Source organism: Populus alba, chromosome 19 (assembly GCF_005239225.2).
Source record: "Populus alba chromosome 19, ASM523922v2, whole genome shotgun sequence".
In the NCBI taxonomy this organism is placed as follows: domain Eukaryota; kingdom Viridiplantae; phylum Streptophyta; class Magnoliopsida; order Malpighiales; family Salicaceae; genus Populus; species Populus alba.
Genome location: NC_133302.1, coordinates 2,345,150 through 2,364,774, shown reverse-complemented (window position 1 = coordinate 2,364,774; position 19,625 = coordinate 2,345,150). Strand labels below are relative to the sequence as shown.

The window sequence follows — 19,625 nt, the reverse complement described above, 5'->3', positions numbered from 1 at the left end:
TTAATTTTCACCATAAAAACCTATGGCTTGCAAACATTATTTGGGATTCTTAAAGTTAAAATTAGTACATAAAACTTTAAAGCAACAATTCATCTCAAAATATACTAAAATTATTTTTAAGTTTCAAATACTAAAATGACATTCATTAAATATATGTTAAGAAAGTCCTATTTATATTCAAAACTCAATATTCGTACACAATACATAGTCTAATTTAACATTCCTATTTCTAAAACTTGATTTATTAAAAGGGTTTCAATTACGTTTTCTATGTGATTCATAATATAATTTTTAATAAATATAATCAATAATATATATATATATAATTAAAATACAATCCGTAAATTTTTATGGAAAAATCAACAATGAATTCTAGTAATTTATTTAATATCTAAACTATTTTATTTTAATATCTATCCAAATACACACACATGATCTCCTTGGGTGTTTTTATATTATTTTAATAAAATCTTGAAATTAATGTAAAGGACTTAGACTTCATTCGCCATCTTTTCCCATATTGCAAGCCTTTGTGTATCTAAATATCTTACATTAAAAATTTTCTTATGAGTAAAAAATTCAAATATTCACCTCGTTATTGTTATCCTACAACTTGTCATTTACTTTAAAAGATTCAAGCAATAGTTGCAGGTGAAAAACAGGAGCACCAACAAGAGGAAGAAGATGAAGTAAAAATACTTTACCTGGATTCAAGATGTCCTCCAAGAGCTACCTTGCCTGAGCAGTATTCGGAAAAAAAAGAGCAGAAAGCACGGGCAAGAGAAGAGTATATGGTTTTAAGAAATAATTTACTGGGAACAGAGATTGTTACAGTAATAGCACAGAGAGAAGAGCGGTTCAGGAGAAAACAATAATGAAGGGGAAGCAAAATCTCTGTTTGATTTTTTCTTTTTTGTGTTTTCAGTACAATGGTCAACAATAGTCTGGAAGAGTTGTTGTGGAAACTTTGCAAAGGATCTGCAGAAAGAAATATATAAGAATGATTTTTTTTATATTAATATATTAAAATAAAAAAATGTTAAAGCTTGGACCCGTCAATGTTTATCAATTTTCCATTATAGTCATGACATATTGAATTGCGTGTTTACTATTTAAATATAAATTAATTTATTTATTAAATTGATAATAAATTAAATAATTTTATTCAATTTATTTTTATTTTATTTTAATTAGAATTAGAATTATAATTTATATGTAAGCAAACATATTAAAAACTTAATGAATCTCATATATTAAGAATTATTTGTACAAAATTAAAATATAATGATTAATAAAATATAATTTTATTATAAATACATTTTAGAAATTAAAGTATAGAATATAATTAATAAAGGAGATTAAGATTCTAATATATTTCATATTTCAAGCTTCTTTATTTAAAGGAGAATATAATGATTGATAAAAATACAGTTTTAAAAAAGTATTTTTCATATTTTAAGCTTCTTAAAAATTGTAAGCACGCATAATCTTTATATTGTTAGGAATAAACTCCTCATCTATGTCTACATGTCACTACGTGAGTCTCTCTCTCTATATATTTATACCTCATAATCTTTATAATATTGTTAGGAATAAATACAAGAAAATGATTTATTAATAAGTGTAATGGAAATATAATTAAGATGAAGCGCCTTTGGGCTTCATATAAATTTTAAGCTCTCAAAATTATTCCAATATATATATAAAAGAAGAAAAACTTGCCACTAAGACAGACAGACAGACAGACAGACGACAGAAAGAAAAAAAAAAAACTTGGTGGATCATGACATAGTTTTCCTTAAAAGAAAAGCTTGAAATACAAAGTCCTTGGCGTTTATAGGAGGAGAAAAAAAAAAAAAAGGTTACGTTTATTTTTTTCCCACAGATGATGAAATACTTATTTTAATTAGGCTCTTTCCTTCACTATTTTATCGAGATCATTTAGTCACAATTAATAGCAATTTTAATTAATTTTACTAATTAGTAGGCAATAAATTTTGGTGGATCATGACTTCCTAGATCAAAATACTTAATTAAATAATATGCAAAAATTACGATCCTAATTTAATAACCTGTTTTACTTGAATGAATCAAGCAACAAAAAGATAAATAGTTTACCTGAATGTTTCTGGCAGAAAAATGAGGTTCTTCAAGTATCTGGTTACCGGTTCGCTTAAGCAACCAGCAAAGAACAGGGATCTGAGAGAAAAAAAACTATTATTATTCACCTTGTTATTGTTATCCTACAACCTGTCCCTTACTTAAAAAAGATTCAAGCAATAGTTGCAGGAGAAAAACAGGAACACCAACCTGGATTCAAGATCTGCCTTGCCCTGAGCAGTAATCAGAAAAAAAGAGCAGAAAGCACAGGCAAGAGAAGAGTATATGGTCTTAAGAAATAATTTACTGGGAACAGAGAATGGTATAATGTGGAAGAGATTGTTACAGTAATAGCACAGAGAGAAGAACGGTTCGAGCAAATGCAATAATGGATATCCCTTGACTTGGAAGACTTTGGTAGCAGTAACCTGTTCGACCTCAATAATGTGAACGAGTGGACCCAATTGTTTGTTAACGTGTGGACGCAGTTCTCGTGGAAACTGTGCAAAGGATCTGGAGAAAGAAATATATTAGAATGATTTTTTATATATATTAATATATTAAAATAATAAAAAGTATTAAGAAATAAAATAAATATATTTTTAAAAAGTAAATAAAAACAAAAGTTACACAGAGAGTATTTTTTTTCCGGACGTGGTTTTAATATTTTGAAAAAAGAATTGAAATGACGTATGGAAGTTAAAGTATTAGGGTTAGGATGATTATTTTAGGTTGGGTTTGATTTTTATTAAAAAAAAAAATCGAACTTAAATTTTTTTAAAAAATATAATCGAATTAAAATCAGTTCAAACTGATCAGTTTAGTTCAGTTATTTTAGAATAAAAAACGGTTTAAACTGACTAGTTCTAGTTTGGCTGGCTTTTTTTTTCCGGTTTGACTCGATTTTTTCCAGTTTGGCTTGATTTTTTTCGATTTGGCTCGATTTTTTCAGTTTGGGTGCAGTTCGGTTCGTTTTTTCGGTTTCAGGCTTATAAAATCAAAACCGAACTAGTTGATTTTTGAAAAATTTTAATTAATTTAATCAATCTTTTTTAATTATTTAATTATGGTTGTCTTTTTTTTTATAAGCACCAATAGTATTGACCACAATTATTAAACCCGGACCGGCCCGACGGATCGACCCGGGAACCAGTCAACCCAATGGCTAGACCAGTTTGGGTAAGGCTAAAAACCGGTTTACACAAAAAACCGGTCAAATCTAGTCGATCCGGTAGGTCAACCTGTGACCCGAGCAACCCGGTCAAACCCGGGCGAGACCTGACATCTATATATACATTAACTTTTCTTTGAGTCGCTGGCAGCAAAACGAAGGTTGAACAACTAATTAATTAGTTTCTACCTAATTTTTTAAGAAGAGCAGCTGATATCCCTTGACTTGGAAGACTTTGGTAGCAGTAACCTGTTGATGTGAACGCGCGGACCCAATTGTTTGTTAACGTGTGGACCCAGTTCTCGTGGAAACTGTGCAAAGGATATGAGAAAGAAATATATTAGAATGATTTTTTTTATATATTAACTAGTCATCATACCCGCGCTCTGCTGCGGGTATCCAAGAATATTTATTTTCCACAAATAAAATAATATTTGCATAAAATGCAATGACAGAAGGACATGCGTGAATAACATGGGTCATTGATTTGTATCGATAAGAATAATTAAACTGTTTTTTTTCATTGTTTTTTTTTTTTTTTTAACAATTGTTGTGTACCGATGAAAGGTAAAAAAACTTAATAACAATGGAAATTTTTTATTTTGAAGTTCTATGAGTAATAGCCAGCCCTCCTATAGAGAAATTATGTCAGAAGTCAGAAGGTCCTCTAATATATGGGTAGCTTTAACCAATAGAATATGAGAAATATATCATGATGTATAGATGTGATGTGAACGTAAAGGAGATGTTTTTAATTGATCGGATGAGTCACGGGAAAATCTGTTGAAAAAATGAATAATAACAATAATTTCTAGTGGTAAAATATTGGGGGTGCTGGGTTCGAATGAGCTAATAACTTTGTTGATGATCATAATTTATATTTGTAGATGAAGCTGCTAACACAAACATCTCGGAAATAGATGTATAGAATAAATGGAATTGAAAAAAAAAAAAGCATGATAATTAGCTTTATGAATGCATTGATAGCTATTAACCAAGCAAGGAAAAAAAAAAATATTCTGACTATTCAAAGTAGCAAACAATTAAAGTACTCATTTAAAACTAACAAAATGAAAATTTAGTTCAAAACATGTGGTTAATTTTGCGCAAGCCAAGTCTGTCATCATCATGAGACTAACATGACTTTATACATATCTGTTAGTATTTATACCGAAGGCATGTTTCATGTATGCTCTTTATCTATAAGAACCGAATCCTATGCCAAGAAGAAGAAGAAGAGAAAGAAAGGCATGTTTCATGTATGCTCTTTATCTATAAGAACCGAATCCTATGCCAAGAAGAAGAAGAAGAGAAAGAAAGACGGTGCGAGGAAAGGACAAACTTGTTGATGTAGTGGTGATAATGATTCCAGCCAGGTTTCAACACCTATACATTGCAAAAATAAAAAAATAGGATGAACATGTTTTAAATATAATGGATTGCATATATAGAAGCATCAAATCTTAGTTGTGAAATGCTGCATAAAGCATTGTGCATTTAATTGCACATTTTCTTAATATGACTCTTAGAAAGAAAAAAAAAGGATTGGATAACCTTGTGCACTATGAATCACAGATTTTGTTTGCAATCATCTCCACTGGAAAAAATCAAAGCAGAGTTTGAAAGCATGGTTTATGTCATTTCAGCAAGTTTGGTATCCCAATGCAGTAAGTTATTAAAGGTGACCAACTGATCCAATAGAGTGAAGCACTGAGGGCAAAATGTAACAAGAAAGAAATCTGCTAGCCCAGAACATTGCAGTTTCTGTTATTCATTGTAGGAACAACAGTTCCTGACATTTTCTTAGGTGCAATACAGATCATAATCAATCTCCTTTCCCCACCAACTGTAACTTAAAATGTTGTCTATGTTATAACAACTTTGAACCCAATCTAATTTTATAAGTTCTCAAACTATTTCCTAAAGATATACGCTGGAACATCTCCAATCATCACAATCAAATCAGAAATTGTTCTATATACAGTGAATATGACCATGACCAACTTCATATGATTTTTGAATTAAACATTAAAATCTGGCATGAAGATAGACAAAGCAAACACATTGAACACTATTATGGAATGGAGACAAATCTGGCTTTTTTTTTTTTTTACATAGAGCACCAGAAAATTTCATAAACAACAGCTAGTGATTTATCCAATTTCTAAGCATTTCTAACATATCAAGTCCCAATAAAAAGCTCAGAATTTCTTCCAAAGTTCTATATTTTAAATTAGCATTAACTTTCGTAAACAACTCATAACAATTCAAACTAACTAACCTAAACTCGCGGACTCGTCCAATTACCCACCTAATCACTGACTTTCCCAAAGCCAGAAATTAAAAAACACTTCTAGAAACCAGCCTCTTAATAAATTAAAAATCCAATAATAATTAGCCTCAAAATCATTTGTCTATAGCAAGGGGGGACATTTTGAAATAAAAACCTCTTCCAAAAGTTTTGAAAACCACTTAAAAATTGATTACCTGAACATCACAAGGGTTCCAATGAATTCCCATACAATTAATCTATCATGCAAGAACCATCCATCACCAACAATGTTAGGAACATGTCAAAACCATCAGCAAGGCATATTCTCACAACCACCTTGGTTTCGTAACCTGGATCCCCACTCAAGGCTAGGTGAATCAATGGCTTCGAAGGTCAAAGCAACCTGTAACAAAGTAAAAAGGGAAACAAATCAGTATCTCCAAGTAAGAAACAAATAAACAACCAAAACCAAACAAAAAAGAAAAGAAAAGTATGGAAAGATAAAACATGAAAGAGTGTGTAGATGCAAAAAACCTACACAGAGAATCGAAAAACCCATCAACATGAACAAATGAAAATAAAAAAAGCAGACAAAAATCAAAACTCATCTCTTAAAAACTTTGCGAACCGCAAACAAAAGAAGTAGATCCATGGAAAAAAAAACAACTTATAATAATAAGAAAAGAGAAGAAAGAAATGCAAAAATTGTTCTGCCTTGAGGGAAAGGAAAAAAGGTGAAAAATTGTGGTGTTTATCCATACGTGTTTCTAGACTTGAAAAGAAGAAAGAAAAACTCTGCTTGTAAGTTCACGCTACAACCAGCGAAAAGTTAGAAAAGAAGAGAAATTGAAATTGAAAACACGACTTAACTATCGTGAGAAACACTGCTTGAATCCACAGTTACATGAGTCTGAATGAACAGTATTTTCGCAACATGTTTTAGTTTTTTTGTTAATATAGTAAAATAATAGAAAGTATTAAGAAATAAAATAAATATATTTTTAAAAAATATATAAAAACAAAAATATTTTTTTCCGGACGTGGTTTTAATATTTTGAAAAAAGAATTGAAGTGACGTATGGAAGTTAAAGTATTAGGGTTAGGACTGATTATTTAGGAGTCATTATTTTTCGTTTTATTTTTATTAAAAAAAAAATTAAACTGAACTTAAAAAAAAATTGAACTGAAACCAGTTCAAACTGACTAGTTTTGATTTGGTTATTTTAGAATAAAACCATTTCAAATCGATTGGTTCCGGTTTGGCTGGCTTTTTTTCTAGTTTGACTTAATTTTTTCCAGTTTGACTTGGTTTTTTTCAATCTGGCTCGGTTTTTTCAGTTTGGGTTCGGTTCGATTCATTTTTATGGTTTCAGGTTTATAAAATCGAAACCGAACTAATTAATTTTTTTAAAATTTTAATTGATTTAATCAGTTTTTTTATAGTTTGATTTTTTCAATTATCTATTTTACAATTTTTTCAGTTTAATTAGTTTTCAAGTTTTTTTCGCCTCTAATTATGGTTGTTGTTTTTTTAACAGCATCAATAGTATTGACTACCTCGATCTCTGTATGCTCTACTGGGTGTATAGTGATTTTCTCACCTCTGATTCATCCATCATTAGCTTTTTCTATAGCACACGCAACAAAATTAACGATTGCCATCGTTATTGAAAATCTTCTCAACAATGAGAACGTCCTCTGTCTTATCTTCCTGGATTCACATTTTATTAACTATTTTCATCGTTCTTGAAAAATAATCTATAATTAATTCTCCTGATTTCATTCTAAGCATTTCAAACTCTGAACGAAGTGTTTGAAACTGCTGCCTCTTAGCCCTTATTGTAACTTGATATTTCTTTTTCAAATATAATCTATAATTAATCCCAAATATGCTTGACTGTGTCTTTGCAAAGAATGGTTTCCAAAATTGAGCAGTTGAAGCAAAATCTCTGTTTGATCTTTTTATTTTTGTGTTTTCAATACATTGGTCAACAATAGCTTTGGAAGACTTTGGGATCTGTACCTGTTCGACCTATGTTAACGCGTGGACCCAGTTGTTGTGGAAACTTTGCACAAAATCTGGAGAAGGAAAATATCAGTTTGATATTTAAAAAATATTTTTTTATTTAAAAATAAATTCGAATAATTTTTTTATTTTTGATATTAATATATTAAAATAATAAAAAGTATTAAGAAATAAAATAAATGTATTTTTGAAAAGTATAAAAAAACAAAAGTTACACATGGATGAATTCTTGAGTATTTTTTCTCGGGCAACGCGACGCGAAGAAAGTGAAAGTATTATGGTCAACACCAATTGCATAGTTATTAGACCTACCTGGGATTGACCCGGTGATTTAAATTTTATGAGTTAACTCGGGTCAATTTTAAAAATAAACAATAATTATTTATTATTCGCTGAAAATTAACTGCTCTGAATCTGATCGTTACGAGGAACTCGAACTCCAACTGTAGTCTTCTCAGGTGGATCAACAAGATTATATATCTTGAAGGATCCTTAGGTCAAAATTCCCAGATCCCCATCCAACCACGTAAAAGCTATAGCCATGTAAATGGATGGGATGTTTATCAGCAGCTAATACATTTGTCCCTTAAAGAATGATCTCAACACTTGCATTGTACTCCAAAACCCTCACCTCAGTACCAAAACTTGGTGTCAAAAGGTTGGGTGGAAGATTCTCAGCAGTGTAATTGAACTCATTAGGAGGCTTACGAGGAAAATTCCTCCAGCAACCCCATAATAGTAAGCTTGAAGGATATCCAAAGATGGAGGAGTTACAAAGCTAATGTTATTCATTCTAGCTGCAAACCTCTTACCAAAGAGACCCGCGCAAGATTTATCAGTACTACTGCAGTTAAGGAGGTTGATAGATATGGTAAAGAACAAACGAGTGTCAACTTTTTTACTGGACTCCGAAACTGCTTAGTGAAGTCTGTGGATGCTTGTGTTCCATTGTATGGAGGAAGAGGTGGAAAATAAGAGATTTCGGCGGGTGATAAATGCCATGTTGTGTGGTGTGTGTGTCTTGTCCGGGTTCGCCTGGGCCGTCCGGGTTGACCGGTTTTTACCGGGTTATTGTACTGGCTGGTTTTTTAATAAACCCGGATCGGTCCAGCCACCGAGTCGACCCACGGGGCCGGGTTTCAAGACTGGAGCGGCGCCTTTTTATATTTTTCACTTTGTTTTCTTAACTTTTTTTTTTTTTCAATTGAATCATTTGATTGCAAAATTAACTCCTAATTGTTTTAAATTTATTGGCTAGGAACAAAATTAAAAGACAGGAGTAACTTAAAAAAGACACTGAAAATGGATTGTGTTTTTAAAATTGACATAAAAAATATACTTTAATGCTCTAGTTTATAAATTTAGACTTTTTCGGTCCCTTATTTTTTTCTAAATTATTTTCAAAGTTTTTGTTTAAATTATTTTATAACTCTTTTATTTGCATCTAGAATTAATTTGGTTTCTGGTCAATTAAGATCCAATAAAAGTCCAACCGGGAAGAGAATAAAAGGAGGACAAATCATTAGTTGGAATAACTTATTATGGTTGTATCCATTACATGTTTTGTATATTTTGTATATTTTGTATATTAACTTAGGGTGATATAGTTTATCATTTTCTTTTCATTTTACTCCCTCAATTCTTTTTAGTTCTGTGATAGTTTTTTGTTTTCATATTTAAACTATGGCTAGATAAGATTATAATGATAAAGGTGTTTTTTTTAAAAAAAACCCAGATTATTATTTGAGTGAGACAGACTTTTTAGTGTGCCCACTTGGTCAAACAAGTGACATCAATTTATTGTTTTTTAATTTATTAACAATTATAGTTGTCAATTAATTTATTTTAATATACCAATCTAGTTTTAAATTATCATTTCAAATATTTCATTGTATACAATAAAAAATAACATTGTTGATATTTTTAATGCAATTGTTTGCTTGTTATTTAAGCCTCAGCAAAGCCCAGGATGCCTGCTTAGTAGTTTTTGTAGTTGAGCTAAGGACTCCGACTCCATTTAACATTTTTATCCATTTATGTTTTTAAAATTTTTAAAATATTTTTTAGCTTCAAATTAATATTTTATTTTAATATTTTTGTATTATTTTGATGTGCTAATATTATAATAATTTTTTAAAATAATTTTAATATATTTTTAAACAAAAAATACTTTAAAAAACAACCTCTATTACACTCTCATAGTGTTTAATATTGTAATAATAATTACTTTTTAAAATGTTTTTTATTTGAAAATATATCAAAATAATATTTAAAAAAAAAATTATTTTAAACATTAATATATCAAAATAATTTAAAAAGACTAAAATATTAATTTAAAAATTATATATTTTTTTTAAAACATAATTAAACCGCGTAGCAAATAGTCTCTGCAACTCGCATCTATAGCTTTTTACTGGGACCATTATTCCCAGCCCTCCTCCCTATTAGCAATCACAGGTGCCAAAAGATAAGGGCGATTTCATCTACAAGTATTAAAAGGAGCCAATTCAGACTGCGTTTGTTTTCTACTGGTTTTTATGTTTGTAATGAAACAAATATAATAAGCATTTAGTAATAAATTAAATTATGTTTTATATTATAAGATTTACTAAAAAACTAAGTTTGAAACATAATTTTTTGTAAAATAGTTTTTACATATATTTTTAATTGAATTTCTTCTTATTTATTTTTGTGCAACTACAATTTTTTTTTTTTAAAATTAATATTTTTTGGTGTTTTCAAATTATTTTGATGTGCTGATATCAAAAATAATTTTTAAAAAATAAAAAAATATTATTTTAATGTATTTTCAAATAAAAAACATTCTGAAAAGCAATCGCAACCATATTTTTAAACATAATTATATATGTTTTTTTTTACATAAATTTTAATAATAATTTTTACCAAACACATATTTTAATATTATATTTTTTTAAAATTTATTTTTTTCAAACCACAAATAAAAATAATTACCTTAAAAACTCTCCAAAACAAACAGACTCTCAGCAATGCAAAATCATCGGACATTTCCAAGGCTAATCTTAATTTAGAAACCATTTGCTACTTTCTCTTGGTAACTTTCATGTTCTTTGGTCCTCCCGTAACTTTTTGAAAGGTCTGCTAAACAGAGGAAAAGGAGCTAACTTCTTCCAAATGACTGCTATTTTAGCTCTGTATTAGGCATTTATTTATTTATCTTAGAAACGAACTGTTTGATGGCTATGTTAGTGAAAATATCATGCATGGTTGTCTCATGTGAGCAAGAATGTCTATAACATTACACAGATTAAAGTATTCTTAGTCATCATAACTTAGACAATGTTTGGGAATGCAGTTCAACCTGTGTTTTTAAAAAATTTGAAAGTTTTTTTTTTTATTAAAATTAAATGCAGTTTATACTTTCTGAATTGTTTTGATGTGCTAATGTTAAAAATAATTTTTAAAAAATAAAAAAACATCATTGGCATGCATTTCAGCACAAAAAATTATTTGAAAAATAACCGCTACCACACTACCAAACACGCTCTAATGGACTCCAAAGCCATGTCCAGCAGAACTCACAATGGACTCCTCCATTGTAGAATGCTTGCAAACTGAATTGTAATGCAACAACCATGCATAAATGAAGTTTGGATTTGTCATGAGTGATGTTACTTAGACACTGTTTGGTGTTGGGTTAGTTTCTATTTTTCATCCAATCATTAAAAAATAAAAAAATTTATTAAATAATTTCAGCTTTTTTTATATTGTGATTTATACATATTTTGATTTCAAATCTTGGTTTTAGAAGAGTTAAAATAACTTGTTTTTCATTTATGAAGATGTACTTTTTATTTATTTGGATGTAAAAATATATTTCGCAACAATTTTAATTAAATTTTTTTTAAAATCTACTTCTTGAAATCACAACTAAAAATATATATATTTTTAAAACCATAACTATAAAATATCACAATATCAAGACATATACTTACTCTTATTTCCGTGGATAAATTATGACTTTGCATGCAAGAAAGCAAACCATTCATGCGAAGAAATAACTAGTGGGTTGCGACAATTTTTTTTTAGAAGGGTCAACTATTTAAAAATGGTACTAATATTAAATTAATTTTATCAATTAGAATATATTCTTTATTGTAGCCTGAGTTTTTGGTTTTGAACAAATCGTTCCCTATCCATTCACTTGTTAGGTGTTAAAATGAACATTCATTTAGAAAGAAAAAAAATCCTGATTTGGAGAAGAAAAATAAGAGCGTATACCAATTCATCAATTTATATAAATATTTAAAATAGGTGAAAATAAAATCTTTAATATTTATTTTACCATAATTTCTGGGCTGTCAATATCCATTATGATATATTCAAAGCCCGAGATCTTTGAGAGTAGGCCTAACCTAAATTGGGTCTAAGCTGAACTACGAAATGTCTGTTGACTTTTGACATAGCCCATTATACATGAGTTTTTATTTGATAACAATGTTATCTTTTCACTTTTAATGTAATGAAAATTCTAATAAGCTTCAGGATAATATTAAAAATAAAAAAAAAAATATTAAAATTAAGGAAGGCAGTTTCAACTTAGCTTTGATAGTTATCATTCTAAATAGCTAAAATGAGTAGGAAAAGTTTTGGCCCGATCGGGTTAGAATAAAATTTAAAAGTAAAAATTGATTATGAGATAATCATAAATATTGGACTAGATCTTAAATAAATAAATAATTAAAAAAATTAAAAATTACATATATATTAAACTATTTATATACTAAATAATAAATTTTAGTGTTTGTACATTTGATTCAGGTTTAAATTCTATATTCTTAATGAATATCTATATTTAAATATTTAATGAATACTTAAAAGTTGATGAGACATTTAATCTGAATAATAAAAAATTTATACCTAATTATTTTGGGTTCCGACAAACCCAGCTATAGGTGATTAAACTAATTTTTCATAAATAAATAATATCTTTTAAATTACAGTCTTGGGTTCCCATCAAGCTGGGATTAGAGAGTAGAGACAACGTTTGCAACATTCGGAAAACACAAAAACGTGCCAAGTTTCTTCTCTCTTTCGGTCCCTTCGAAGAAACAATAAATACCCAAGAAACGTAGTCAAGAACCACCACCACCACCTCTCCCTCTCTTTCTCGATTTACATTCCTCAAATCTAGGCCTCTCTGTAAGCTATTTCTCTGTTTTACTCTGCTTTTTTCTCCTTTTGTTCTAGTTCTTGACTTATTTTGCTCAAAATTTCGGTTATGGCGGGAACCTGATTTTGGTTTAGTCTTAATGTTTTTTTTTTCACAATTTTTTTAGTTATGGAAAATGGGGTTTTCTTGTTTTGTTGTGGGGCAGTGAAGAAAACAAAAAAAAAATATATTTTCATTGTTTTTATGATGAATATTGGCAAATGGGTTCTCTAAAAAAAGGTTTTTGAGTAGTCAAAGTGAAGGTGCTTAAATTCTAGGGTTTTTTTTTTTTTTTTTTTTTCAGGTTAGTGGGTTGTTTCTATTTATTGTAAAACAAGCTTGACTGTAATGATTTGGATCAATGTGACACTTTTTCATTTTTTTGTTATGCATAAATTTTTTGAATTGAGTGACTTGTTGTGCCCTTTTGTTTCTAGGGTTTCCATGGGAAAAAAAAACAGATTGTTTAGGATAATTTTGTTGAACTTGGACATGAAAGGAGGTTTCTTTGGGGGAATGTGTGAAAAAGATGTGAACTTTTGTTATATTTTGATGTTATTTGATCTGGCTTTTCATTTGTTTGTAAGTTGGAATGAAGGAAATAAAAATGTGATCTAAAGAATGAATTTTAGTTGATAATCTTTGAGTGGTGCCGTAATTTGAAATTATTTTGTGTTATTGCTTAGGTGTTTGCTCATGGTGTATTTTTGTGCAGTTACAAAATTTTTGACTTTGGGGACATTTGCGAGATTTTGTGGTTTCTGATCTGGGTGGGTTCCAACAATGCCATTATTAAAGAAGAAGGCGTTTCCCTTGTTGGAACCGCCTAAGGACTTGGATCCTAATGAGCTTGTATACCAAGTTCGATTCACAAAAGAGATATTCCGAGATTATCAGTATCCTTCTTTAAAAATTATTGAAAGTAATTGTATAGAATGTTTTATTGGATTTGCATGATGAGTTAGTTTTTAATCCGTATAGTTTCTAATAGACCCTAGAAAACTCTGTTTGGTGGAGGTCCCCTTTTCTTTCTGCTGCCACATGGGGTATTACTAGGTTTTCCTTGGTTTGGATTAGGGTGTAGATGAACTGGATAAAAGGTCAAAAGAGATATTCCTAGGTTACGGGTTTTCCTAGTTTGAATTCTTAAGGCTGTATGAAATATGAATTATATTTGGACATGCTAAATCGTTTTACACATTTTGTATTCATTCTAACTGAAGCAGGCAAAACTTTGTTGGGATTCTAGGTATTGGCTTCTTGCATGATGGATGATTAATTAAGATGGATTGTGAGTTGTTTTTTTCCTTAGTTTGAATTAGAATATATTTGAACCGGATAAACTTGTATCGCCAGAGAATTTGGACATGTAAAGTTAGCGGGAAAGGTAACTTGACTTATGAAGAGGCATTGGTGTCTGAAAAACATGCAACTAAGAAGGTTCCAGAGATACCCGAAGAGCTCATGGCCATGGCACTTCACACCATTCAATTTAGTAAGAACTAACTCTCTGCTGTATTAATATGAATACTATTATTTTATTTATTGATCTGTTCTTTTCCCTCCTCGTCCTTCATCTCTGCTGTATGGTTATTGATCACTTTGCTGATGCTTTTACAATGTGGATTTCTTTTGCGCCCTTCAATGCCTTATATCAAATATTTGGCACATGATACCTTGGTCAGTTATGCTTCTTGATTTCTGTGTGGAAATGGTTATAAAGGTTTGACATAAGGAGACATGGGTTTATTTTGATATACATCAGCTGATATTCATTTACAAAAAAAAAAGAAGGAAAAAAAACAGAACGATGATTTGCATTTGTACAATTTTTTGTTCAACAATGTTTAGAATCATATTTGCAGTTTTCATGTGCTTATTGTGTAGCTGCCACATCACTTTCATATGGTCTAGTCCTGCAGAGGCTAGTGTTACACCCTTGGGAAAATCTGAAAATTGCATTTGGTGTACCATAATCCATAATAATCAAAGCTCTAGTCTGTTAGTTTGCTTGGTTCAAACTTGAAAACCTTTCCAAAAGAATGTGGACCAAATTGGATGACATATCAGTAACATGATCTATAATTTTTTCTTATGTGAATCAATTTTCCACAATGCCAACATTTCATGTACTATTATTTAAGGTTCAATGCATAAACTGTGCTTCTCTCTAAAAGTTCAGTTATAACTATCCTGGTTATTGTTACTTTCAATTAGAAGCTGGTTGAGACTTTCCAATGCACTGATGCTATAAAATAAATTTGAAACATAATTTTTTTTTGGATAAGATCTGAATTGCCTGTAAGAGAAAATCAAAAAGTGGCATGTGTGCTTCTTTTTTGTTGTAAACCCAAACATTGGCTTTGTATGTCTTGAAATGCCTGTTTGGCTTTTACTCCTTTTATCCACAGATTCTATGTTTTTGTATTTACAGCCCATTGGTATTTCAGGTATGCTTTCATTGAAAGATCTTGCAGACAAGGTAGCAGCAAAGTTGCAGGAAACTTTGTTTATAGGAGCTGAATTACATGGAAAGAGAGAGAAAAGTGATCTCTGCCCTTGCAAGATATTAAAGGTTCTGGGGGAGGGTACTGCTAAAACTAAATATGAGGTAGCATGGCTTGATAGGAATAAGAAAGTAACAGAAACTGCAATAGTGAACCGAAATGATCTGATATGGAAGAAATCTCCTTTCAGTAGGAACAGTTTGAAGCCTTTTATTCGGAAATCTACATACCGAAGTTTTCCTTGGGTGCTTCATGACAAACTGGCAGAAAAATATCGAATCTCAAGGGATCCACCACAGGATTTAAAGGGCAAAGTTTTCATCCAAGATGGAATAGTCTATAATAAAAGAAAGAAAGATGCCACGGTAAATATACTGTTAAAATTTTCTTGGTCTTTAGAGTTCATCGCATATCATGTTGGTTTGTATGCATCATGTCCAGGATGTAGAAGAATCTGGAAAACTTAAAAAGAAGAAAGTGGAAGGTGAGGAAGCTGTGGCAACCGGGAAAGGTAGGTTAGAAATATAGAAGCTACCTATTTCTTTTTTTTTTTCTTTTTAAAATTTAGCCTGCCTTTTATATATTCACAGTATGCTTTGTCAGTTCTTTGTATAAATCTGAGATTTTATAAGCATTGTTCATATTTTACTTCTTTCTCTTTTATTGGGGTTTGGGAACTTGAGCAGAGTTCGTGATATTAAAAGGCCCTTGAGGTCATGCATATCTAATTAATCATCATTTGATGTTTTCTTTTATTTCTGTATTTAAACTTGCAGAAGATAATCAACAAAAGGAAGAGCCTATCAAGTATCCAATCGATGATCTTTTGGTGCAGCCCGGAATAGATGATCCAGTTTTTACAGCCCGCCCTTTGCCTTCAAGAGACTTTAAAGTTCCAATGGATTGTGTTGGGGATCTTCTAATGGCTTGGGATTTTTGCTCCTCCTTTTGTAAGCTGTTACATCTGTCGCCGTTCTCTCTTGAAGATTTTGAAAATGCCATTTGCCATAAGGGCAGTAATGTGAATCTAATTGTGGAAACACATTCTTCTCTACTTCGGTTATTAAAACATGACAAAGATGAATATTTTTCAGCTGTTCAGAAAAGAATCCGATCATTGAAGGTATAGTGCTGAATTTCCCTTGCTATTATGGAAATTAAGTATGGTTAAAAGTGGATTCTCACATTTTATACAAAGTTAGGTTTCTCGCTGCTCTTCATTCAGAGCTTCTCTTTATCACTCCTTCATGGTGGTAACTGTTGATGACTTCTGATTTTTGTTTTCTTTTTTGACAGATAACATTAACTAATTGGACAGAATATCTGTGTGATTTTGTAGAGATCATCAATGTTGGTGATTTTTCCACTCACATAACAACAATTAAGCGGGGGCACTATGGCCTTTTAGATGCTCAAGTCAAATTAGGAATCTTAAGAGAATTGGTCAATGAAGTCCTTGAAACAGATATTGCGAGGGAGAAGTTGGCTGAATATGTTGAAGAGCGGCAGGTACTCTTAGCAACGAAGAGGGGGGAAGCACTGGAGGAGGGCAGGAAAAAAAGAGAAAAGGAACAGTTGAAGGCCAAATCTGTTGCTAATGGAGTAATGAATGGGCATGGTGCTGATATCATAGGAAAAAATCAACCTGTGTTGGCAAATGGGAATCACATCGGCCAGAATGGGCAGATCGCAAAAAAGAAGGGAGAGATCTTCTCAGCCAGACCAAACAATCCATCAAAAAGAAGGTTTCATTTTTTTATTGTATGTCAGTGCACAAGTTCACACACACTTACAGAGGAATATGGACTAGAGAATAATAGTAAACTTGCCTGATTTGAAGCTCATTGCAATTTGGACAGTGAGAGTAGCCGTTCAGACATTGAATCAAAGAAAACAGGCAAGAAGAAGAATATGAATGTGGAAGGCCATGCAGAGAATGTGATAGATTTAACCAAAAGGGAAGCATTGATACTTTTGAGGGATGAAAAAAATACTGCAGCAAAACGGAGCAGCAAAGAGCAAAGGGTTATTTACCTTCTACTGATCTTGCTCTCCCAATAGCGCACCTACATGTGTTTATATGCTTGCTCTTGTTGCTTTACTCATTTTTCATTTTTTTTTTTTTTTTTTTGATGTAGAGAGAATATTTTGAACGTGAGATAGAGAAACGGATCCTGCACACCAACCCTCTGGGTAAAGACCGAGATTATAACAGGTATTGGTGGTTCAAGCGTGATGGGAGGATGTTCGTTGAGAGTTCTGATTCCAAGCTATGGGGCTATTATTGTTGCAAGGAAGAGGTAGCGGGCACTGAATAATTGTTATCTATCCACTTATTTTATTTCCTTTCTCCAATCACTCATAGCTCTGTTGAACAGATTGATTTATTGATGGGCTCATTGAACCCCAAGGGTGAGAGAGAGAAGGCTCTTCGAAAACAGGTGGAGAAATTCTACAGCAGAATATGGTGAGTGATTGTTCGTATGTATATGAAATTATTTCCGTTTCCTTGCAATCAAGACAGCCATGCAACTTCTTTTTAACATATCTTGTACAAATCCTTTTACCAGCATGGAACTCCAGAAGAGATCAAAGGATTTGGCTAACAGAATTGCATTGGAGGAGGCTGTGCAGAGGAGATCTACTCGTGTTCGGGCTCTACCGAGAGAGAATCCTGCCAATGTTTTCCTCAATTATGTTAACAAGTGGAAAGAAGACTAACTTGGTTTTACAGTTATATTTGAAGTCTCAGTCTCTGGTCGAGTTTAGCTGAGGACCTATACCGATTTTTTAAGGCTCGAATGTTGGGATATGTGAGAGTTAGGAGATTTTTACAACGTTATTGCCAATTCATTATTTTGTTGGTCGGAAGCTGTGGAATCCGGGGGTGATGAGCGAGGTAGGAGTTACGACTGGGACAGGGGCAGTGTTCTTCAAGATAACAGGGATGGAAGAGTTTTTTCTTTGCCCATTCCCTCGAACATTTGACAATCTTGTGTTAGCACTTGCCTCAATTTTTGTAAATGGCATGGTTGCCATGTGAGACCATTAGGTATTTATTTTGATTTTATCAATACCACTCTTTCTGAATTACTGTTAACTAAAAAAATTAAAATTTATTTCCTAAGCACCTTTTCTCTTACAAATTGAAGGATAATAAGTCATGTTTAGTCAATATGGACAGAAGTCATGTTTAGTTAATTATTGTACCTGCACCGAAAGCGCAGGAGAAAATAGGCAACGATATCAATTATCACCTCTTGGCTTCCTGTTTGTTTTTATATTTAAAAATATTTTTTTAAAAAATTAAATTTTTTAATTTTAAATTAATATCTTTTTATTACTTTCATATAATAAGCTGATATTAAAATTTATTTTAAAAAGTTAAAAAAAAATATTATTTTAATATATTCAAATATAAAATATACTTTAAAATTAATTACGATCACAGTCTCAAAAGACGAACCACTTCTTTTAAGATATGATTTGGTATTTTTCTTTGTCTATTTCTTCCGTACATGATCCTGTTTCTTGATCTTCTTTGTCTTTGTTTATTAAGAAATCAATTTTACTACGCATTATGCTTCCAATCATGACCCTCCATTCGTGATACGAGTTGACGTTGACTAAATTTTGGTTTGTTTTCAAATTGTGAAAGAAAATAAATGTTTAGCAGGAGATTTCTAGCCTCTAGTTCTTAGACGAAAAAGGTGTAGTTTTCGGAGTTCTCATTAATATTCTAATTAGGTAATATAAATTCTATGATATAAAATTAATTATGTAAAAAAATATATATTATTATCTTATAAATATTCTATTTAAAATAGATTATATTACTGTTTTGCTTTAAATTACTAAAAATTTATTTTTATTCTATTTTTATGATTTTAAATTATTCTGATGTCAGTGAATATTTGTTTATGAATATTTTTAATTATAACATTTTTAAATATTACGTAATCCAAAAAATATAATATTCATAACTGTTACGCTAATGAATAAATAAAATTTGAATTAAAATTTTGTAATATTCTATAAATTTTGAATTAAAATTTGAATTAACTGGGTAATTTGAGGGGGGGGGGGATAAGAAGTCATGTTCACGCAGGAGAATGTTCTCATGGATATATAGAAAGGTATTAATTGTAAATGAAAAATAAAATAATTGATTTTGTTAGTTAATTAAATTAATAGTAGGGGGATTCAATTAATTAATCAGACTACAAAGTGTAATTAACCTGCCTTTTTAACTTTTGCATACCAAATGTTCCATAAAATTCCCCAATTAATAACATAAAAGAAAAAAAAAAGTGTACTTAATTAGTAAAATTAATTTTCCACGAAGCTTCTGGAAAGAA

At 30.7% G+C, this 19,625-nt stretch overlaps 2 protein-coding genes and 1 long non-coding RNA gene across 25 annotated transcripts in view; 1 reads left to right on the top strand and 2 right to left on the bottom strand.

Moving 5' to 3' along the window:
• The window catches only part of LOC118051957 (probable disease resistance protein At4g27220), a 35,300-nt gene extending 32,699 nt beyond the window's left edge, over nucleotides 1-2,601 (bottom strand). For 21 of the 23 annotated variants that reach the window (XM_073406495.1, XM_073406494.1, XM_073406498.1 and 18 more), the window contains exons 1-2: nucleotides 2,119-2,304; nucleotides 705-978 (exon numbers count right to left, since the gene is read on the bottom strand). The gene's annotated coding sequence lies outside the window, so the exon portion shown is untranslated. The other 2 variants (XM_073406497.1, XM_073406499.1) reach the window with 2 other exon arrangements.
• Nucleotides 2,602-4,275: 1,674 nt separating this feature from the next.
• LOC118051958 (uncharacterized) lies at nucleotides 4,276-6,298 on the bottom strand. The gene is made up of 3 exons (XR_004688118.1): nucleotides 6,082-6,298; nucleotides 5,759-5,946; nucleotides 4,276-4,657 (listed from the first exon to the last, which is right to left on the bottom strand). It is a non-coding gene; the product is annotated as an uncharacterized lncRNA (long non-coding RNA).
• Nucleotides 6,299-12,575: 6,277 nt separating this feature from the next.
• On the top strand, nucleotides 12,576-18,357 carry LOC118051956 (uncharacterized). The gene is made up of 11 exons (XM_035062752.2): nucleotides 12,576-12,750; nucleotides 13,476-13,656; nucleotides 14,083-14,255; nucleotides 15,211-15,632; nucleotides 15,709-15,778; nucleotides 16,044-16,390; nucleotides 16,564-17,012; nucleotides 17,127-17,292; nucleotides 17,406-17,567; nucleotides 17,646-17,734; nucleotides 17,838-18,357. Exons 2-11 carry the CDS (start codon nucleotides 13,544-13,546, stop codon nucleotides 17,986-17,988), a joined length of 2,142 nt encoding a protein of 713 aa, XP_034918643.1. The 5' UTR covers nucleotides 12,576-12,750; nucleotides 13,476-13,543; the 3' UTR covers nucleotides 17,989-18,357.
• The last annotated feature ends 1,268 nt before the right edge of the window (nucleotides 18,358-19,625 follow it).